General features: G+C 33.8%; 1 protein-coding gene and 1 pseudogene across 1 annotated transcript in view; one reads left to right on the top strand and one right to left on the bottom strand.

The window, feature by feature from the left end:
• LOC128174420 (uncharacterized) overlaps nt 1-19,704 on the bottom strand; it is a 38,429-nt gene extending 18,725 nt beyond the window's left edge. Inside the window, exons 1-6 of the mRNA XM_052839982.1 lie at nt 19,668-19,704; nt 18,062-18,124; nt 13,815-13,886; nt 13,271-13,348; nt 11,426-11,493; nt 7,087-7,834 (exon numbers count right to left, since the gene is read on the bottom strand). Of these exons, the coding sequence (XP_052695942.1) occupies nt 7,087-7,834; nt 11,426-11,493; nt 13,271-13,348; nt 13,815-13,886; nt 18,062-18,124; nt 19,668-19,704 (1,066 nt within the window). The remainder of the gene's footprint in view (nt 1-7,086; nt 7,835-11,425; nt 11,494-13,270; nt 13,349-13,814; nt 13,887-18,061; nt 18,125-19,667) is intronic.
• Nucleotides 19,705-23,448: 3,744 nt separating this feature from the next.
• On the top strand, nt 23,449-24,409 carry LOC128171986 (uncharacterized; annotated as a pseudogene).
• The last annotated feature ends 764 nt before the right edge of the window (nt 24,410-25,173 follow it).

The raw sequence follows: 25,173 nt of genomic DNA, 5'->3' as shown, positions 1-25,173 counted from the left end.
ATTTACTGTATATACTCCTATGTAAACATTCGAACCACCTTTGAGGCCCCACCTAACCCCCATGGGTCATGATTTTCACATCTTTAAATCTACACAATCTAAGGACTGGCCAACACAATTTTCAGCTTTTTTTGGTCTTATGTTTCTTGTGAAGAAGTGTTTTTGAAAATTTCTTGAAAATTTTCAATAATTCCTAATTACAGACCCTGAAACATGCTACTACACCGCTAAAACGAACCGTACCGTTCCATGCAAGAAACGAACCGTACCGTTCACAAAACGAAACGTACCGTTCACAAAGCGAACCGTACCGTTCACAAAACGAAACCTACCGTTCACAAAGCGAACCGTACTGTTCACAAAACAAACCGTTCTGTTCACAAAGCGAACTGTACCGTTCACAAAACGAACCGCTCCGTGCAAAAAGCGTGCAAGATAATTTATGCAAGACCAGCCTCCAGACGGACAAAAAAGCATACCGTACCGTGCAATAAGCGTGCAACTTCCATATACGGCTTATTGACCTAATGTCTTGCAATGAAAACGGACGGAGATTATCGCTGACCAGATAAGTTGAATATTTTGCTAGATTTTTTAGACAGGATAAGATAACACATGCTAAGACTTATGTCATTCTTATTAAAACAGTTTAAAAAATATTTCCTTTCTTAGACCGTAATCATTTCTTTGGTTTTCGACAAAACTTGCATGGCCAATTTCTTAGACACTGTAGACTATTGATGTTCACACAATTTGTGGTAATACTATCTTGATTGTTTTTATGAAATGTTTGAAACATTGGGTACATACTTGACTTTACTGCTTTACTGCTTTATGTGATTCTCAGGAGAGAGAGAGAAAGAGAGAGAGAAAGAGAGAGAGAAAGAGAGAGATAGCGATCGTTACCTGAGGCGTTAAAAAAATAGCGTATGTTTAGAAATAAATACATTATGGTTAAACAAGGGTTGAAATATATATATATAGATATATATAACTTTATTATACTTTCATGTTAAATACTGAAATCTGATTGATTTAGACCCAGTTGATAATCCGTTCTATTACCCTCAGCGTTAGCAACACACTTGGCAAAGGGCAACATTACGAATTGTTACATGCGCCTAAATGATGCGCGTACGGTTCGCAGTAGAATTCAAATCATTCCTATAGAAAAGCAGTTAAGTTTTCTTTAAATTGACATTCAGTATAATAAAATAAATAGTGCCTGTTTGGGAGGATAACAGTTGAAATTGACACCCCTCGAAAACCATTCTCAACCTCGGGGTGGCAATTTCAACTGTTACCCTCCCAAACAGGCACTATTTATATAATTATATCCTTTTCAAATTAAAAAATCAAAGGCCTGAAGGGCCACAATGGCGTCGAGTTAAAGTTAATTTGAAGAGTAAAAACCTAAATAATTTTTTAAACAAGTGAAAAGCTGTCAATGAGACAGCTAACTGGGTTTTCTTTTTATATGTGAACTGTATCCATAATCCATGTCAACCCATATCCAGTGAAATAAAGTACCTCATATGCAATATTTTGCTAAAAAAAGACTAAGTTCAAAAGCTGGTATTTTTTTCATAAATGATCAGAAATAAAAATCCTAAAAATATTCACACCTCCGATACATGTACAATTAATCTGCAAAAGAACAACTTTTTATCTATAAAACTGTAGGAATAGTTATCCGTACAATGAGGTAACCCTATATGCAATATTTTGCTAAAAATTGACTAACTTCAAAAGCTGGTATTTTTTTCACAAATTATCAGTAATCAAAATCCTAGCAATATGCACACCTCTGATATATGTATAATTGATCTGCAAAAGAACAACTTCTTATCTTGAAAACTGTAAGAGGAGTTATCCGTACAATGAGGGTACGCTATATCATATGCAATATTTTGCCAAAAAATGACTTAATTTTTTTAATTTTTTTCATAAATTATCAGTAACCAAAATACAAGCAATTTTTTTTCATAAATTATCAGTAACCAAACTCCTAGCAATAAGCACACCTCTGATATATGTATAACTGATCTGCAAAAGAAAAATTTCCTATCTTGAGAACTGTAGGAGGAGTTATCCGTACAGTAAGGGGGTCCCTTTATACAATATTTTGCCAAAAATGACTAAGTTCAAAAGCTGGTATTTTTTTCATAAATTATCGAAAATCAAAATCCTAACAATATGCATACCTCTGATATATGTGTAATTGATCTGCAAAAGAACAACTTCCTGTTTTGAAAACTGTAGGAGGACTTATCCGTACAATGAGGGTACCCTATATGCAACATTTTGCCAAAAAATGACTAACTTCAAAAGCTGGTATTTTTTTCATAAATTATCGAAAATCAAAATCCTAGCAATATGCATACCTCTGATATATGTATAACTGATCTGCAAAAGAACAACTTCCTATTTTGAAAACTGTAGGAGTACTTATCCGTACAATGAGGGTACCCTATATGCAATATTTTGCCAAAAAATGACCAAGTTCAAAAGCTGGTATTATTTTCATAAATTATCGAAAATCAAAATCCTAGCAATATGCATACCTCTGATATATGTTTAATTGATCTGCAAAAGAACAACTTCCTATTTTGAAAACTGTAGGAGGACTTATCCATACAATGAGGGTACCCTATATGCAATATTTTGCCAAAAAATGACCAAGTTCAAAAGTTTTGTTTTCCATAAATTATCCAAAAAAAAATTTTTCAAAAAAAATAGAAAATGTTATTTATCACATAACTAATAAAATTACAATTCATTGCAAATTTGCTCACCTAATTCTTAAAAAGTTTTGAATTTCAATTGAAAATTTAAGTTTATAGAAATATCTTTAGTTAGGAGTTAAAAAATTTTTAGATTTTTTTTCTCTATTTATATGGAAATAAATATTTAAATTATTATTGTGTTTAATTCTATATATTGTATACTGCTGATAACCACTCTGTCTCTTATTATCAATTTCATCTAAAATTCACAAGGATCCAAATGACACGGGCCGAAAAGATCGGGGGTAGATAAAAGAAAGCACCCATTCACGTTGTTTACAAAGTGAAAGTAGTTCACTAGTTGGTTTATGTAGATGTACTTATCGCTCGATTAGGAAGTTTTGTTTCTACAAGATCAAACATTTGTGCATTGTCAATTTTCGATATGGATACAAAATCATCTATTTTGCAGGCTAGTACATTTCATAACCAAATTGAGTATGTAAGCCCAGCTATCGCATGTGTCTCGGTGCTAGTGTATTCATCCGCTGAAACCGAGACATATTGTTTTCAATAAAATGTGAACATTTTTAAAGACGGCAACCATTTCGAATCTGCAAACTTGTTTTGTTGACGTACAGTTCTGCTCGAAATTGAAGTATGTCATCTATTTTTCTTGAAACACATACGAAAACTTTGCACTCATTTGAGTTGTTTGGCTCCTAAAAATGTAACTTCCGGACGTACGATCCCTAGATGGCTTTCGAGCTTCGCTCGACGCCATAAAAATAAGAATGATGTTGTAACTGACAATCCGATTAAAATGTCGGGAGCTTGCCTTAATGTCTTATTTACTGTAATCGGAAAAACCCTTTTGATAGAACACCTTTTGATTTGTTAATTAATTTACAGTTAAACTTTAAACCAAAGAAAACATTTTAGATCATGTTTTTAAATATAATGGGTGTGCTGTAGTTTAATGACAACCACATAATACCGGTGACTTGAGTGATTTGTACTTCGGCCATTTATGTAGCAATAAATAAACAAAAAATCACTCATGGCATATGATAAATTATAAATCAATACATGTACAAAATCATAGTAAATTAAATGCAAGCATTGAACGAAAAAAAGTATACGCATTCCATAAAATAACTTTCAACTTTGTTTTCTACTTAGCTGGTAATGGCGTCGTGATTTCACATGAACAAAAATCACTCGTGCGATACAGATGTACAGAAGCTGATCAGAAACACAGCAGTGTCTTTCATCTTTGGTTCTATACATAACAATTATTATTGTCTGAAACCTATAGCTCAAACTCAGCATTCAAGCCTGTCAGGTGCATCAGTATCATAAGACGCACCATCCATGGAAGTCTGGTGTAGTTAGGACAAGTAATAACTAAGATATAATCATCAGAGGGCACCTGTTTCAAAACTTTAACCAGCTCTAAAAACCCTAACCTCCTCCAGCATCCGAAACCTATGGCTCAGATTCAGCATTCAAGCCTGCCTGGTGCATCAGTATCATAAGACGCTCTGGTGAATTTAGGACAAGTAGTAACTAAGATATAATCATCAGAGGGCACCTGCAACAAAAACTTTAACCAGCTCTAAAAACATTAACCTCCTTCAGCATCTGTAACCTATAGCTCAGATTCAGCATCCAAGCCTGCCTGGTGCATCAGTATCATAAGACACACCATCAATGCAAGTTTGGAGAAGTACGGACCAGCAGTAACTTAGATATTGCTATCAAAGGGCATTTGCAACAGAAACTTTAACCTGCTCCAAAAACCTTAACCTCCTCCAGCATCTGAAACCTACAGCTCAGATTCAGCACTCAAGTCTGTCTGGTGCATCAGTATCATAAGACACACCATCCATGCAAGTTTGGAGAAGTACAGACCTGCAGTAACTTTGATATTGCCATCAAAGGGCACATGCAACAAAAACTTTAACCTGCTCCAAAAACCTTAACCTCCTCCAGCATCCGAAACCTATAGCTCAGATTCAGCACTCAAGTCTGTCTGGTGCATTAGTATCATAAGACACACCATCCATGCAAGTTTGGTGAAGTACGGACCTGCAGTAACTTAGATATTGCTATCAAAGGGCACCTGCAACAAAAACTTTAACCTGGTCCAACAACCTTAACCTCCTCCAGCATCTGAAATCTAGGACTCAGATTCAGCATCCAAGTCTTTCAAGTCCATATTAAGTAGGTCCAGATGCATCATCCATGCAAGTTTGGTGAAGATAGGACAAGTAATAGCTTAGATACAGGACCTGCAACAAAAACTTTAACCAGGTCCGGACGCCGACGGTACAGCATAAGCTCCCCCTGACTTCGTCTCGGTGAGTTAAAAAAACAAAAGAACTGATTGTAGATATGTACACAAACAACTACACGTAAGACTATCGGCGCGTGGATCCATAGGACAATTCAGCGACTCTATACATGAGGGATTTTCACACATATTAACTTGCGATAAAAATATCATTTACCGGGTACATTAATGTACCAAAAAACTGATTAATTATATTGTAAATAGTTGAATGAGATAATAACATTTTGCAAGTTCATATAAGCACAAACACAGCTATTTTGATCTAATATGTGTGATGTGAAAAAACGTCAAAATTTTAACCATCGAGATCAATGTGAATACATCGTCTACTGTACAAACTTTTAGTCATTGTGTTGAAATCGTTGTGAAAACCATGAGTCTAAAATAATTGAATTTCATACAAATAAAAATCTAATAATTCCAAATGGTTTGCACAAAATTACATACACTCTATGAGAGAGAGAGAGAGACTCTGATCGCAAGTACATGAGTTATGTTTAATAAGTGTTCCTATTTGAAATTATTCAACAATAATTTACTTCCGACTTCACGATTATATAACTCATGTACTTGCAATCAGAGTCTTTTTCCCTCAAATTATTTTTGTTATTATCTATCATAATAATTACATTTATCTAAAATTAAATACTAATAATCACAGACTAATCAAAATTAAAATTACCCCCGCTTCCCAGTTGTCTCTGAGTACACGTTTCACGCAACGTATCAAAAACGGGGGAACGGATGGAAGTTCTGATTTTAAATAGATTGAAATACATTTGTAATATATCATATAAATAAAGAAAAATTCTTGTCATGATTACCACTTTGCTGAAGTATATCGGACAAAAACGCAAATATATTAAGAAAAACCAAAGCGTTCAGGCCACGCTTACCTCATAAATAAAGCGCGCAAACAGTTCACAAAGCGTGCAGCTATTTTTAGCAAAGCGTACTGTGCAAGAAGCGTAACAAACCGAACCGTGCAACTGGTGTAGTAGCAAGTTTCAGGGTCTGTATCTTCCCTTGTAAAAAGGCGTGGTCCTTAATATTCACAACTTTGAATTCCTTTAGCTTAAGGATGCTTTGTGCTAGGTTTGGTTGAAATTGGCCCAGTGGTTCTCGAGACGATGTTAAAAATGTGAAAAGTTTACACACAGACAGATGGACGATAGACAAAATGTTATTAGAATAGCTTACTTGAGCTTTCAGCTCAGGTGAGCTAAAAATGTTGGTCTTGATGTTTCATCAATAAGATACTTTATGTTTATTAAATGGCATTCATGTTTCGGCCTTTGTTGATTTAAAATCTTAATACTGTTTTAAAATCTTGATCATTCCAGGGGCCCATGACCTACATACCATTTGATGCTTCTTAACACAAAGAACGTATATAGTTTGGGGTGGGGTACTAAATGGATTTTGAGATATTATGGCACTTCCTGTTTCAGGAGGGACAGAACCACCCCCCTATGGTCATAACCTATATACCATATGATGTCCCATTACACAAGGAACAAAAATATATATGGTTTAGGGGTGAGGATGTCAACAGTTTTTGACATATTAAATAATTTCCCAAACCTGGGGGTTGGGGATGACCCCAGGGACTTTATCTAATGTACCATTACATATTGCCCATAACACTCAATATATGCATCTGAAGATGCCATGTCAATATCTTTAATGATTTTTGAGTTATAACTATTTAAAATATGACGTTCAAATTTTTCCATAGGATTCAATGTTAGACCCCACTCCCATTTGACCCCCCCAAAAATATGGTTGACCGACCCAAATAAAAAAATTTAAAACAGGGCGCACAACTATGCAGGTCTATCATATCCTAGATTCTATACAATTATGTTCAGAGCGAGAAAGAAGAAGAAAATGAAGAAGAATCCGTACAAAAAAATACATGTAAGTCTCCAAACTTTAATTGGGAGACGTAATTACACATGCTTTTCTTACTCGACAGTTCTTTCATAAGAAATAGACACTTACTTGTGTTTGTCAATAAATCCTGAAAATTTTCCTGCATGGGTAACTCACGGGCATTTCCATGTTCAGGTTTTGATGGACTTGGTTCAAATTCAAATGCATCTGAATTCAACAAGTTGACAAAAACAGGAAATAAGTCTATCTGCTCTGCTCTTTCTCCAACATTACTCTTAAGATATCTTATCATATCTAACAGAGTGTCAAAATAAAACAGACCAGCAAAGCCATTGGGATCAATGAAACCAAAAGGGTTTCTAGAATGAGGATCAAATATACAATATTGTTGATTTTCCCTCTTGATGATTGCTGTGCATGATCCAAACATTCTAAGAATGAAACTTCGATTTGGCATTCTTTCCAGAGCTGTTCTAACAGTGCTATCAATTTCTGTAGAGAGAGCAAAGGTTGCTTCTTGCAAAACTCCAACACTAGCCTCTATTTTACATCCATCAATTTGACAACTTATTTTTTCAGGGATTTCATCAATGTCTATCCTTGATTCTTTTCTGCCAAATGGCCAGTTTTTCTTCTTGAGAACACTAAGGTGAAGTTTATCACCTTCAAGAAGAACTTCATCAATAAATCCAGAGTTCCAGTTGTCAACTGATTTCACATGAGAAGCAACTATAGCCATTAGACTATTGCTTGTACATTGAGAGCCAGCAGCTGCATGTCTAAAGTACTGGTCAGAAGATTGATGGAAATGACCCATTATGGCCAATGCACAAAGGTTCTCTACATCCAGTTCATTCTACAAAAATTATATATGTGGTATAATTAAAACAGTACAGTTAAAAAATTCTGATGCTTACAACATTTTTAGTTGCCCTAATATTAAAATTCATAATCCCCTTGTGCTGTTCAATGGGAAGGGGATATAGCATGATTAGCATTGCTACTGTGTATGTTAGTGTTTTAGTGTGTATGATATTTTAAGTGTTTATGTTCAATATATCATGTCTCAAGGGAATGCTTTTGTTATAAAAGCAACAGTTATAAGAACTATAGTACCGGTAACTGTAGATTCCTAATTAAACACCAGGAATTAATATCCGCGTAAAATCGCCTTTACAATATAAGCCTTTACAAGTCAAAGTTCATGGAATTTTCCTGAATCATTGACATTTAAATGCATTACACAGACATTTAAAATGAGTAACGTTCCTCTTATCTCCCAAATGTTCATGCAATAAATTATAATTTTACTAAAAAAAATAATTACAGCAATTTGAATCTCTTTTCTTTTGTTTGAACAGTTCCACAATATATGCTATCATGGTAGCAAGGGACAGTTTCAGATAAAGTAACCGTCAATATTTTTGTATAAAAAAAACTGTCCCGTGCCACCTTTAAAACTACATGGTATTTTCAGATTTCTCATTTCAGTGTAATTTTGAGTGGATTTTGTACCATAAGTAATTAATATATTTTGTGAAAATGGATGATTTTTTGGCTATAGATGTCATTACATGATTTATTAGCAAAAATATTCAAGGGGAGTAACTCCCTCTTAAATGTGTAGAATGACCACCACTAGAGTAAATTGGCTTAGAGAGTAGGTATTTCCTATCCTGATGACAATAAATAAGCTTAAGTTGATTACTGAGATAAGAATAAATACTTTAAAACAGTTTTGATCAATTGAATCATTAAAGGACTATGAGCGGTTTGGTTAAATATCTGCCCCCGATTTTAACCAATTTTTAAATAGTATCGTATAAAAATAAAATCTTCACAAATCATTGTATAGAGGATGCCTATAACTTTAATCTTGATTTTAGTCATCATTGCTCATTTGCTGTTTACCTACGACGTCACATAAATGACCTAATTCCCGCAAATTTGCAAAAAAATGAAAATATTCTCATTTTTGCTCTATATTTTCCTATCGGAAGTATAGAGCGCAGGTCTGCTCAAGTGCGATTTTAACATATATTTTTCGTCAGATAGATATACACATTATACTAAAAAATTGTACTTCAGCAAGCCTGCGCTCGATGTTTCCGAGTCGAAAAACCATCGGAAAACACCCTTTTTTTGCTACAAAACATCAATTTATCAAAATAATGCAATCTTCATGACGTCATTTCTACATTATGACGTCACTGTGGTGATAACCTTTTACACCTTTATTTCCAATATGGTTTTAAATATCTTTCACCTAATTTTTAAAGCTCTTTCTAAAACTTCGATTTTGGGGGCAAAAAATGCATAAAACCGCACATAGTCCTTTATGAATTTGCAGCCATTTTGCTGTCTGATTTTATGAAATAACATTAAGCCACCTGACTTATATGACCCAAGTTTTTAAAACAGCATATTTTTATTTCAAATGAACTTTACATGTAGACAAATGCAGTTATCAAAGTATACAATATGTCAAAAAATCAAGTTTTTGCTCCTTCCTATCCAAAAATGATATTTTAGATGTATTTACAGAATTGAAAAAGCCACCCCCTCTTTCCAATTGACTCCATTACCATTACATGTAGGATATGTAAATGTACATTTGACCTTGAAATAACATCTGCTATGATAATTCTTCTTGAAAGGATAATAAAAAAACAATATATTTTTACCATTTGATTGTATATATGCATCAAAAATGTAGAAAAACATGTAAAATTTGAACATTTTTCATGGAATTCTCATCCGTCCCCAGGTACACGGGTGTGGTTGAATTTCATTTTAATAAAAGGCAGACATCACACTTGTAGATCTTACAAATTTAGCAAAGTGAAAAGGAGGCTAGAAACCAGAATATATAAGATATCCACTAAATATGATAATAGGCTTACTTTTTCATGAAAACAAGAAATCACATGTATGGCGGCATGTCTTTTTGTGAATAAAAATGCTACAAATCATCCATTTACCAAAAAAGATCAATTTCAAATATCAGTGATGGTTGTTTTCAAGTATATGCGAGAAATGACTCAAGGAAATTGCCACAAGTTTTATAAAATTAGGTTAAAGTGTTCAAACTAATGCTTCTTGTGAAAATCAAAAGATAGGGAGAGGGTATACATGTAATGGTATTTCTAAGTGATGTGATGCTTTTATCATGATAATGTCAAGTAGATGTATGTAGTTTTGAATAAGGTTTCTTTTTTAAGGAGGTTGAACAACAATTGACCTCTAAAAGATTAGGTAAAGATGCTTTATTTATGGAGAGCCCTATGAATCTGTGTTGAATAGAGGAAAGTGGAAATGGTGGGTTCACTTAAATTTCTTAAACCTCAATGGAATCGGCAATATGTGGTGTACTTTTTCTCAGAATAACATAAGCTGTTTAATTTTGAGACATGATGACTTTTCCGAGAATGTTAGTGTAAGTTAAAGGTAGCAAGGGACAGTTTCGGATAAAGTAACCGTCAATATTTTTGTAAAATTGAGAGTTGCTGTACTTGAAGGCTTATAAGTGTTGCTTGAATTCATGAAATGATTTTTAATGATTATTATTAGCTAGAGGGGTGTCTTTTGTTGAAATTGATATCCAATATGTAGGCCCCATATGTTAGGTACATGAGAATCAGAAGTAAAATGCGAACCTGCGGCTATGACTCTTGTAGTGACTTTACACAGTGAAATTGCAAGTTACAGACAGGAGACAAAATAACATGAAAAGTAGGTGGATGGGACATTGTAAACTATACACCGGTAAGTTTCTGACAAGTGATGGTGCAACATGCATGCGGTACGGAAGGTCAACCCTTTGCAGGGAATTAGCTGGGGGAGGTCTAAAAAGTTGAAAAATCATGAAAAATTTGCAAAATATGAAAGGGTCAAAATCTCATAAAAACCAGTATGTAGAGAATTTTACAGGTTTTGACTAGTAATTTTCTTCAGAAAGAGTGAATTAAAGGTATTTGTGCTGAATGGGAACTGAGGACATTCTAGTTACAGAGTTCCGTAGACACACATCCCCTGGCTACAGTGAATTGTATCAAAAAAACTGTCCCCTGCCACCTATTGTGACATCATTAAATTGCTCTCAGGAGTTTTCATTTAGCAAGTGCTAACTCCTGCAAAAAAGAGCACGAGGCTGCCGAAGGGGAAGAACATGACATGGAAATAAGAAGTTTTACTGACCGTGCATGTGACTGTCTAGAACCAATCAGATGAGGTGTTACATAGAATTATTATAATGAGGTATAATAATCTGACTGCATCATCACACTGTAATAGTTTTATCAATCTAATTAAGCTTCACTTTTTTTAAGAGAGGGGGAGGGGGGGGGGGGGGACTGAAGTTTGTGTCTGCAGCTATAACAATGTCAGTTCACATCTAGGTTGTTTAAAATTATGTTTACTTTGTTAATTTCAGGTAGTTGCTACTTACTGTCTCTATTATTGGTTCCTCAAAACAATTATCAGAAGAACAAACTTGTGCAGTCCTTTCCTCATTGACTGAAAAGAGAAAAGAAATGGGGAACTTTATAAGTGCTATATATCACTTAACTGTAATTTAAAACCCCATATGCAGATAATTAGGTCTCAAAAAGGTACCAGGTATATATCTGCATTAGAAGGGAAGTTGACATCTCACACCTGACATATTTTACACCTGACACATAATACACCTGCCATATCTCACACCTGACACATCTCGTACTTGACATATCTCACAATTTACACATCTCAAACCAAACACAACTGAAACCAAAAACATCTGGCACCTGACAATAGAAAAATAAAAGTTAACTAGAGCAAAGCAACGTTAATGCCGAAAGCACTGTAAATTCCTAATTAATTGTGTGAAATTCATATCCGCGTAAAATAGCAAGAAGCATCCTTCCCGGATTTTAAAATCTCGCCATTATTCTCTGAGAGTTGAAAACTGCAAGAAATAAGGGGGAAAATTTCCATGTTTACGATTTTATATTCCCACGATTTGATACAAACCAGTGAGATGGCGGAATTGAAGTTCCTGTAAAAAGCAGATTTCTAAAATAAATAACAAGTGTATTTGAAACAAAAAGATAAAAAAAGTCAAATGCTTCTTATTACGACTTAACAAAATCCAAATGATTCTAAGTATTAATTAAGTCAATTTACTAAAATCTTCACAATTTCAATAACCTCTTACCAAACAAAAATCCAAATTTGTTCAAGAACGACTTAACAATTATCGAATTATTTCTTGTATGATTTAAATTAACTTTGAACTTTAAATTATTTTCTTAGCAAAATACACATAATAAAAATTTTTCGGTAAAATTAATGTTTTAACCCCAGTATCTCTGTAATGCTTTAACCCCAGTATCTCTGTAATGCATAGTCTGATTTTATAACGAATTTCAGTTTTAAATTCAGCTTAATAAGCTCTTTCTTGCTTCTATGATTAATAACAAATTATCACTCAGTAAAACCTCTTAGCCCTAACTTGAAAGGGTCAGCCCCTTTTTCTTGATATCAAATAAAAGGTCTAGAAAATACAAACATATTTTGTTCAACAAGTCTTGAAGAATTGTTGATCGTTCTACAGATATCTAGGGGCGTACCCTTAAACTCCTTACCGAGGCCACCAGTAAAAATCTTTTAGGTAGCATTTTGTTAAGAACAGTATTCTGAGCAACTTTTCCTCTGCCAGCTTTTAAAAATATTTCTCCTTTTTTAGATATTATTGATAAAAGTTTTAGACCTCTGGCCCCTTGAAACCCCTAATAACGAACATAATGATTTAAGTATTGTACTGTATGGATACACAGCCTTTCAATGAACACGTTTGCCTCTATCATTAATAACAAATTATTGCTCTGTAAAGAGTTATTATAAAAAGACTCAACACATTAAAAGTTAGTGCAGAAAATGTGGGAAATTTCATGAAAAAATTAGGTGTCAACTTTTAAGCGCAGGCGAGCTTCTGCACCTTGTGCATCTATCAAAATATCAAATAAATAGGATATCTACAGACATTTATCTACTACCACTGAAAGTTTCAATTTTCTATCACAATTAGTTTTGGAGAAGATATATGGATAAAATTATCAAAATCTTGAACTGGAAGTGACGTCATCAGCTTAACTTTTTCTACTATCAAGTATCAAGAAGACTCTAAGAAGAAACAATAGAATAACAAGAGGGTCTTCTTTTAGAAACAAAAGACCCTAATACATTTAGGCCTATCACTATGTTTTGTTGTTAAGTTTAATACCATCATGATAATTGTAATAATAGCATTTACCTGTATGACATGACAAGTTATGCCTTTGTAAAGATGATTCATGGCGAAAAAGAATTTCACATACATGACAGGTATATCCTGTAAAAGAGTAATAGAAAAAATCAAGTAATATTATATATTTTGATAAATGCAAAAAAGGAAATAAATTTCAATAAAATTTTGGTCTTCTGCTTGCATTTAATTTGCTAATTAGCAATTAGAAAATTCTACTGTATTTTCAGTAAAATCAAAGTTCATTAAGGTATTTCCTGGTAATTTAAAGCCGTTTTCTGAATTTAAATAAAAATGAACTGTAAACCAGATCTTTCCTCATGACTTTGTTTCGCAATCAGCAGGCTAAAATTGATTCATACTGACTAATTTTTATGACTAAACCTATATTATTAATGATAAACAAAAGACAAAAGACGATCAAATACTAGTTTGTTACAAAAAAGGTTTGCAACGACTATATATAGGCACATAATATTCTCAGGATATTTTCTTGCAAGTTCGTCTACAGAAATTATTTCAAGTTATCATCTTTCTTAAAGTTCAAAGTTACCTGTAAATTTTTGCACTGGTTTAGAGACTACTGTAACAGCATTTTTCAAATCCACTTCAACTGATGACTCCACTAAAGGAAAAGTAATTAAATATAGATACAACAATCATCTAAACGGATACAACAATCAGACACCTAAACATATGGTGTCAGCTCTGTTCAAAAGGCATATCATTTAATATGCTGTATGTGGAATCATTTCAATTTGTGGGCCCCAATTTTTTCGAGGATAACCTAAATCTTACTTGTTTGTTGGGATGTAATTGTTGTGTTCAACTCTTTGTTGTGGATAAACAATAAGATATATTAATATATGAAAACACATTTGTTAGGATGTAAATTCATGGGTTAAGGTCACCGACAAAATCCACTAAATGCCCCCCCCCCTTGAAAAATGATGATTCCACAGTATACAAAGTCATTTAATTTATGATGGTCACCAGGGTTGTTTGCCAGGGGTCTAGACTTGAACAAACTTGAATCTACACTACCTAAAGATACTTCCACATAAGTTTCAGCTTTCCTTGCCAAATAATTCTTTAGAAGAAGATTTTTTTTTAAACTGCAAAAAATTCCAATATTATCCTAAATCTTGCAAGTAGGTACACACTTCCACAGATACTGTACTGCATTGAGCAACAAAACAACTGAATCTAACTAATGATCTGATGCAATCATGAGTTACAGTTTTAACTAGAGGTACTATGAGCGAGCTCACAATTGATACCCCCCGCCAAGAAAAAAATCATAACGCGTGTATTTTTGCTATTATAGAAAATATTGGAGGAATCTATTTCATCGTCCATTTTCTATAATTAACAATTGCTCTATTTTTTTAAACTGTTAATGCTAATATGAGTACACAAACCAATTTCTATCCTTTAATTCCATTTTATTTTAAGTTAACTGTTATTGCATGAGGACATTTGCATCCTTACATTAACAAACATGACTTGAAATAAACGAAATCCACATGTCAAGCAGCCATTTAACATTTAAACATTTTGAATTTTTGGTATACACAGAGCCCGATTTTTTCCGAAAAAATATTTTCCACACAAATTCATGGGGGCAAGCCATTATCAGAGAGACGGGGATGAGAATCTAAAAATAATTTTATGTGGCCTGAGACAAGAAAGCTTTGTGTCAAATTCTATCTTCTAATATTTCCATAAATACAAGACATAACACAGACAGGAATTAAGCATTTTTGAAACAATGACCTTGAACTTCCTCAAATGACCTTGGGTCAAGGTCATGACACACCCTCAGGTAATAAGCAATTTTTATGTGAATTAAGAACTTCAATATTTGTCCATTAGAAATATATGGACCAGACACAAATTTTGCACTTTTTCTGCCAGTGACCTTAACCTTGCCCAAATGAGTTTGGGTCAAGGTCATGACACAACCTTAGGTCATAAGCAATCTTTGTGTGAAGTAAGAACTTCCAATGTTTCTCCATAAGAAAGATATGGACCAGACACAATTGCACAAATAGACGGACAGATGGACGGATTGATGGACAAGGTGATTCCTATAACTTCGTTTGTGAGGGGTATAAAAACATGCATTACTATGCGCCATTTTGTGCCTACCAACTTACGTTAAGTCACAAACTTGTGCAAGCGGATTTAACATCTTATTTTAATCTGATTGGTCAAATCAGGTCATTGAATCCAAAAATGGAAGGTCTCAATGTTTGTTAAGAATTTCTAAAGCCTCTCTCATAGACACAAAATTTGTGTCTTGCCACGATGAATAATGATTTATTGATGATTAATTCAGAGAACTTTCAGAGCATGGCAAGACCGCTTTCAGAAGAGACGACAGCAGACAAGTGTTTTTCAAAAAATGATATTCAAATGCGTGTACATATTTATTAATTAAGTAATGGTATTACAATTACTGCATTTATAATTTTCTAGCCGTGTACCATTTTTAAAAACTGTTTTACATCATAAATGCAGACATGATTCCAAAGAAAAACAAAAAAAGCTGAAGGGGGGTCTGGGGGTCCTCCCCCAGCGGGGTTTCAAGGGGCAGCCCCACTGATCAGGGGGTCCAAAGGCCCCCGTCCAAAAATGGCTATTTTTTCATTTAAAACCCCTGGAGAACTGAATTTTAGAAGCACATATTTGAATTTTAAATGGTTAAAATCAACATGAAAATGTCTACTTATAGTTCTTCTTTGTAGAACTAAATTACAACAAAAAACACTGAAGTTCTTGTCAATGGCCTGAACATCTGCTTGGCCTCTTTCTACACATGTCCAGACATTTTTAGGCTTTATTTCGAACATAACATAAACAGACTCGTGATTGGATAAAGTCAACTGGGAGACAATTATTCAACCAATGAACAACCAGAACACATACAAATATAGGAAGTTTTAAGAAGATAGTAAAACTCAAATCAATTACGGAAAAAATCCGGATTACTATTAAAAAGCGGAATCAAAAAATTGGAGCGGAAATTATAAATCCCGATAGCGGATTTCCGCTATAAAGCGGAAAAAAATCATGTCTGTAAATGATGTGCACAGACAATATCGCAGCATCAAATGACACAAAATCAACTTGTGGTGGCTTTTATTATGAAAGCTAAAAATAAGGCAGTTTACAATTATTAAACTTTATTTTCTATTTATAGAAATTAGTTGTTTTGTTCTTGCTCATTTTTTGGTTTAACACAGTATCTATTGATAAACTTATCATCTATACAGTCTGCAAAAATACAATTTGATTTTTATTTGTTAAAGTCTTTAACATTAGTTATCATACCCTGGTACATATTGCTCCTTTACTGCAATGAGTAGTTTTTCCCTACAAGGATCAAACAACTTTGTTATTAAGGTTTCCTGTCTTTAATGACGGTATTTTCAAATCGGCGTATTTTATCTTTTTAGAACTGGGCAGGTCTTCCCAGATGCGCCAATCAGAAGCTTTGTTGTATTATGCAAACGTGATACAAACTGATCTGAAAGCATCGTTGCTCAATGCAATACAGTATCAGTCGAAGTGTGTACCTACATGCAAGATTTGCCATAATACTTCCCAGTTATCTCCCCTTGAAATAAAGTATTTCATTTCATTTTAACAGACTTGAATTCTCTTCACCCAAGGATGCTTAGTTGAAATTGACCTGTGGTTCTGAAGAAGAAGATGAAAATGTGAAAAGTTTACAACAATGACCATGCCAATGACGACTAAGACAGACAAATTTTGATCAGAAAAGCTTACTTGAGCCTCTGGCTCAGATAAGCAAGTAAATATTGGTGGATGAATTGTTCAGACAATTCAATTTTTTAACTTGATATATTGTACTTGTGCATCTTATAATTGTTCAGGATTCTTTAATAATCATTTTAAATTACTCACGCTTCTTTATATTATTATAAATGTAGTCACTAGCTGGTGACAGCTTGTACACAAAGGTTCTATAATATCTACTGAACTCTGTTATTGTTCTTTTGTTATACTTTCATGTTAAATACTGAAATCTGATTGGTTAAGACGCAGTTAATAATATTTACTATTACCCTCAGCGTTAGCAACGCACTTGGCAACGGGTAACATTAAAAAATGTTACATGCGCGAAAATTATGCGCGTACGGTTCGCTGTAGAATTCACGTTATTCCTATATAAAAGCAGTAAAATTTTCTTAAAAATTTTAAAAAAGACATTCAGTATAACAAAATAAATAGTGCCTGTTTGGGAGGGTAACAGCTGTTACCCTCCCAAACAGGCACTATTTATATAATGTAACCCGTTAACATACCCAAACTAGTCAGAAATTTGAGTATATGCTTTTTTAATTACTTAATAATCGTGTTTGCTCTGCTCCTGATTTGTAATTGTATTTTGGATTTTTGAACACTGTTCATTATCAAAAATCTTTCTTTGATTCTGGTCCAATACTGTTTTCTAAGTGATAAAAGATTCAGACAATTTTTTTCTCATGATTTCAAGAGGTGTGATCATGTAATTTGTCATGTGACAGAATCTCAACCCTGAAAAGAAACCAAACATATCACATTCATAATTTTAAAATGTGTTGAAATTTTCAAGCATCTGCAATTAATAACTGCTGAAAATTTGTTACAAACAGACAGACATACAAGAGTAAAACTGTAAACTCTACTCTAGATCTGCTATCAGTTTGAAGCAGATCTTTCTCTCTAATCACTTCTTTTTATTCATTGTCTGTCTGTCTGTCTGTCTGTCTCTCTCTCTCTCTCTCTCACCTGCAGAGACAGCAATAGTTTCCTTCAAAATGTCTATGCTCTCAGTATTGATCACATTTTCCTCTGAAAAAGAAATTATACATATTTTTGAATATAATTGTGTTCTGTTTGATACTGTAGAAGCAGAAATATTCGTTGAGGATTTAATTTCGTTATTTTCGTTGGCAGTATAAATCAACGAAATTAAATCCATGACGAATTTTTAACCAAAGTATTAATGAATACAAAGAGATAGAAATATAACGAAATTAAATGCCAACGGAATTTTATTTGGTTAAAAAAACACGAAATTTTGACCCAACGAAAATATGTGTTTCTACAGTAGATTCCACATGCCAAATACAGATTTTGTCATTCATTTTTGGGAGTTGATTTTAATCAACTCTCCTATGCAGTTACTCTGGCAAACTGAAAGTGAAACAGTGTTTGGACCTAAGCACAAATCATCACCGCTGACAAGACGTAGCTCTTGAAAATAATAGATAAATTCGGTGTACTGCACATGTATGCTGTACCATTGTTTTTCAAAAGAAACGCATGTATAAATACCTTGAAAATAGTCAGATTTTATCTAGTACGAACTTTGTTTTTTGTAGTTGCATGTATACCTACGCCAGAGTTCAAGATAGTCTCGTTCAACCAGACGCTCGGCTGTTTCCGTAAATCAAGCTGATAGTCGCTCTTGGTAGTCGAAGATTAACGGAGACAGCCGAGCGTCTGGTTCAATTAGAGTTCAATATTGCTTGGATCCAGTCGTGTACAATTTTTTGAAACATTTCGATTACTGATACACAGTTTGATGGAATTAATTCTATCTTTAAATATTACACAACATGATTCATATGGGTTTTTTTTCTCGAAATTCTTGTCGGAAAAGTTCAAGAATTCATAATTATTATAAAAATGTGCGTAATTCAAATACAGATTAGAAACTACTTGCCAGGCAAAATAACATATTGTTGATTTTAAAATTGATAATAATCAATAAAATCAACTCCCGACAGTACTTCAGTACTTTGATCAGTTTTTCTCAACAGGTAATACACCTATAACTGACCATACAGGTACTGTGAACCAACTTAGTACATACATGTACATGCCAGCATCACAAGTGCCTCATCATCACAAACATCTATTGACCCAAACTAGTAACTTATTGTCCTTTGTAATATTATTGTTAATGTAAGAGAAGTTTTGAATGCAATGGTTTTTTTTTTTGCTAACTAACATCACTTTTTGTTGTCTGCCATTACACTCACTACTTTTATTTGAATTTTGAAACTTAATTGCAGATCAACAGGACACCCCACTTAATATCCTATTAAATGACTAACATACTGACAGTTAATGTTAATAACACATTTGAATCAGTATTTTGTAAAGAAATTACATTTTCAGCCCAAATTGACCCCAATAATGAAATTAATTTTTCTGAAACCTTAATGCACCCATATACCCCCGATATGATTTGCCCATTGTGGAAACTGTAAACCAAGTTTTGACATACATGTTAACTCTACCGATTTACGCGGAAGTCTACCGCTTTTTAGCTCTATCTCCCGCCTACCGCTTTTAGTTTAAAATCTACCACTTCTCTTCAAAATACGTTCCTTGTTTTGATAGATAGCCATTTTGGAAGCCATTGTGGTCCAAAATTCTCGTCGGGTTTGAAATTAGCGTGTGACTTTGAATCGGAGGCACACAAAGGCTTTATTTAGACGCTTGGATGACAAGTTTTCAAGCATGTATTTTACATTGAACAATGAAAGAAGCCACTTCCCGTGATTACATTAGTTACAAGACATGTCGATATTATCCTCGCAATGGAAAAAGAAGCTTTGCAATTCCACACTTGGCTTTAACTAGGATTGAATATATCTTTTAACTTGGCCATAACAGTAAACTTGACTTGCAATTTATTGATTGCTGCATTTGTAATAAATAAGCATGTAAACATCGTTTTGATATTGAAAAAGAACATAATTATGAATTCCTACTAGTTCTTACTTCTCTTATATGATCAATTTTGGCAACTTAACGTATTTTTCTGAACAAAGGTAATTGTTAAGGGCTCTGCACTCAAATATTTCCCTTAAAAATAGCTTACTGGTAATCATTATAATGGTAAATGCATACAAACATTTTTATTTCTAGTGTTAATATTACTAAATTTCAAAAGTCTTTTATATTTTAGTTGATATCGTTAATTACTAATCAGAAACCCTTACTACATATGTAGTACATAAAAATCTGTGCTTTGAAATATACGCGAAAAAGGCCGCGGGCGATATTGCTACCGCTTTTCGGTTTAAAATCTACCTATTTTTCATCACTGTAGGTTAACATGTATGGTTTTGATGAAAAAATGTCATATTTTTTCTTATCATATGACCACTAAGATTGACATTTTGAATTTTTATTTTCATTTAAAATCAAATGGACAGATAGATCAAGGTTACAACTTACAATATACCTGACCTCTCTTAAGAAAGTGAAGACATAAAATCGTTATAATCAAACAGCAATGTTTGCTTCACTTAATTTCTGTTTTTTGCTTAAAACTTGGTGACTGTATGCCAAGTTTACTCAATACAAAGCTCATAAGGAATATACAAGAGTTGATCCAAAAGTAATGTCACACAATGCACTGCGCTTCACATGGGTGCTTTATTAAAGGGGCATGGTCATGATTTTGGTCAAATTTTATTTCTCTGTTTTTATTATTTGCAATGCTTTAGGAATGCATTTCTTATGATCAAATGAAATTTGGGTGCTAGTCGTTGAGTTTTAAGCAAGATACAGGGCTCACAATTCTTTGTCATGTAAACAAGGCTCGTGCCCTGTTTTTGTTTACATAGGTTCAATATACCAGTAAAAAATCTTTTTAAAGCTGGTTTGTCTATCTTATTATTCATTTAAGGTATCCCACTCCTCAATGTTGTTGTATCAAGATTTTCTTGAGAAGTATATCATTGAAATCTGTAGACAAAACATACTTAAAAAATACAAAGATGATGGGGGGTCAGTATCCATCCCTCTGAGTTATGGCCTATTTAATTTGAACTTTTCGCACCTAAAATGCAATTTCATCCTGATTATGATTTGTTGTCAGTATTTTTGATTAAGCAAACTTATTTCTTCAAATATTGTTTTTAATTATGCACAATGGTCACACTAAATAGAGGGATTACGCAAAAAATTTGTACGAAGCTGCATAAATTTTTGTGTGACCTTTTTGCACTTAAAATAGACAATTTCTATAATAGTTTCAATTTGATTTGAAATGAAAACTTTTTGAATATCAAGAATTTTATAAGATTAATCCAGTTTGCCTAGATATATATTCAGTATCATTTTGACATAATATAACATGGGGGTCAGTGATGTCAAATTTTAGATATAGGGCTTCAAAGGTAAAATTCGCGCAAAATTTGGCTTAAAAAATTCAGACATGTTCTATATATTTGCATGATTTTATGCTAAACGGCTATCACATTCTCAAGATTTGATTTTGTACATGTCACACAGAACCTATAAAATATGTTACAAACCAATCAAATGTTAAAAATGTGAATAATGAATAAAGTATAATAAAAAGAAAAGTATATTGAAAATTCATAAAATTGCTTGTTTCTGTCATTTTCGTCTAAAAAACCTTCCGCACGAAAAAATAGTTCCCCAAAAAACTTGTTTGTTTCTTCAATTCAAATGGATTTTCTTTATGAATGTTGTGTAATTATGAAATAATAATCTATCTGTGATGATTAAATAAATAAAATCATATTCATTTCAAATATAATGATCATCTGCGCAATGAAATCAAAACATGAGGAGTGAGATACCTTAAAGCATAAATAAACAGGTCCTAACGATTAACACATTTATTTTAGGTCTAAAACTGGAATTTTTACTTCGAATTTACTCAAATAGGATTTAGACAAGGGATACTTAGATGGACCGTTTGAAAAGCCACCCTATGACGTATATCGTAGAAGCCCGATTGGTGTGGTGGAAGGAAAATATTCGAAGAAATATAGATTGATAGTCAATCTATCATCACCTCATGAACACATTTCTGAAGTCAGTATCAACACATTTCTGAAGTCAGTATCAACACATTTCTGAAGTCAGTATCAACACATTTCTGAAGTCAGTATCAACAGTTTTATTGATAAGGAAGATTACTCACTCCAGTACGTTCGAATGCTATTAATATTCTGAAGTTATTAGGTGATAATTCACTTATGTGCAAGACAGACATTGTGGAAGCTTTCAAATTATTGGCTTTATCGGCATCTGTGGAACCTTACTATGGAATAAAGTGGAGAGATAAATATTATTTCTACAAAAGATTAGTCTTTGGATGCAGAAGTAGTCCAAAAATCTTTGACATGCTTTCTCAGGCTGTCTGCTGGATTTTGAACAATAATTACCATATTAAGCATATATTGCATCTGTTAGTTGATTTCTTAACTACTGACCCAACAGGCGATGAAGGATTCCGAAGCATGGCGATGCTGACAATGGTGTTCAATAAATTAGGAATTCCAATATCAGAGAAGAAAACAAAAGGTCCATGTGAGGAAATGGAGTACTTGGGAATAATATTGGACTCATCTAAGATGGAAGCACGCATACCGTTAGAGAAAGTAGAGCGCCTATTCTTCCTCATTGGGAATTTAAAGTCAAAACGTTCATGTACAAAACGAGAGCTTCTTAGTATCTTAGGCCATTTCAACTTTGCAGCACGCATAATACCAGCAGGAAGATTGTTTACTTCCTATTCACTAACATTGGCACATTCTGTAAAGAAATTACATCACCATGTGAATTTAACGAAAGAATGCAGAAATGATGGTTATGTGGGAGACATTCTTAAAGCAATGTAATGGAAAGTCTTTCTTTGGATGAAAATGTGACCAGCGCTTCTGATATTTGCTCATATACAGATGCTTCTTCTACCATGGGATTTGGAGGCTACTACGATGGTAAATGGTTTAAAGGAAAATGGCCGTCAAAAATTCAAAATTTAGGAGATGACCCCTTATCTATGGCTTTGTTGGAACTTTATCCTATCGTGGTTGCAGCTGTATTATGGGGCCACAAGTGGTCGGGGATGAGGATAAAATTCTGGTGTGATAATCTTGCCACTGTTCAAATCACTAAAAAACGTAGATCAAAATCACCAATGATTATGAAATTACTTACTTGGATATCAGCCATTGACAATTTCATTATTTTATGTGACCATGTTCCAGGAAAAATAAACATTATAGCTGACTCTTTATCTCGATTCCAGATGTCACTATTCCGCGAAGTTGTTCCGGCGGCAGCAGCAACTCCAACCCCATACAAGAGTTAATCCTGTATTAGAAAGAGAATCTAGGATGTTGTGCGAGTCATCCATTAGTGATAATACCAGGAGTACCTATAGAACTTGATTTACTTTATTTTGTCAATTTCTATCGTCCATTGGAAATTGAAGCAATTAAGGGATTATCATCCTCCAGAGATTTCTGAGGAGATCTTGATATACTTTGTTACCCACTGCTGCAATATGCTCAATTTGAGTCACAGTGCTATCAAATTGTATCTTGCAGCGGTGAGATTCCATTACATCATGGCTGGAGTGCCAAATCCTTTGTGCTAGTCAACAGATACTTGTGTGAGGTTACAAACAGTGATGAGAGGAATTCAGAAGCAAAAGTGCACAAGGGAGAAAAGAAGACCCATAACATACAGTGTGTTAGTTCAAATCCATAATGCATTAAAAAGAGGAATGTTCGGAGTATTTCTTGATACTATGTTGCAAGCGGCTTGTTCCACAGCATTCTTTGCCTATCTTCGATGTGGAGAATTTACCATAAACAACGCAAAACAAGACAATATACTGCGTACGGAAGACATGGTTATGGACACTGAAGAAACAGCTTTTACTCTCATTCTGAGAAGATCCAACTTCGAAGAGGAATACAAATCCGTTTAATTCAATCCGGTCAAACCGTGTGTCCAGTGCAGTGTATGAAAAAGTACTTGATGTTCCGACGAAGCTGGTTCAACCGTAATGTGTCCTCAGCATTATTCGTAGATGAGAGTGGAAATCCTTTATCAAGGCATTTATTCATATCAAAACTAAAACAGATTCTAAAATCGCTTGGTTTTGCTGATGAGAAATTCCAGGGACATTCATTTAGGATTGGAGCAGCTACATCCGCGGCCGCAGGCCAGGTATAAGAGGATCACCTGATCAAAACCTTGGGAAGATGGAGTTCCAATTGCTATACCAGATACATTCGATCCGATGACCAAACTTGATCGCGTGCTCAACAAGCTATGTGTTGTCTTTAAATTCTAAAACTATGTGAGTCTGGTGTATTGATTTTCAATTGATTACTTACTTTGCATATGTATTGGCAATATCTCACGATTGTTAAAATGGACTGACGTTTGTTAGTGTTATGTGTAGCTTAGATAATGACTTTGCATAGGGGTTATCCTTTAACTGCAGTTACTATGTACTTAATTGTTGCAGGATACAATGTTTAATTATTATGCTAAATTTGTACTGTTTGTTAATTGTAGGAATATTTCTGAAGGTGTTTCAGGAATATTTCTGAAGGTGTATTATCAGATCAAGAGTGGTGGTGATCAACCCAATTCCTTTTGGGGCTCTCAGCTATTACAATTAACATTTATAATAACTTCGTTTGGGCATTTCACAAATGGTCAATTGGCCATGTGTTATTATACCTCAAAAGAATTGTACAATGTTCACTCATTTTGTTATCAGTACAAACACATGCACACAGGCCATCGGCCTTCCACATCAGCTACGGCTACTACATATCAGGCCATCATCTTCTACATCATATCTCAAGCCATCAGCTACTACATATCTTTTCTAGATATTGCAGGCCTTATTGTCTCATTCAGATTGTAATATTTTGTTTGCGTGTGTATTTTTTATATTACTGTATGTTCTGTTGCTTAATAGCTGAGTAGTTCCTAGAAGGCAATTTGAATAAATTTGTAACATCTTTTTTTAGTTGGTTTTATATAAAATGTTATTTAATGTTATTAAATGTTGTTTATATAAAATCATGTAGAGCAGA

This window comes from Crassostrea angulata, chromosome 2, assembly GCF_025612915.1.
Source record: "Crassostrea angulata isolate pt1a10 chromosome 2, ASM2561291v2, whole genome shotgun sequence".
Classification (NCBI taxonomy): Eukaryota; Metazoa; Mollusca; class Bivalvia; order Ostreida; family Ostreidae; genus Magallana; species Magallana angulata.
This window is presented reverse-complemented; position numbering and strand designations above follow the sequence as displayed.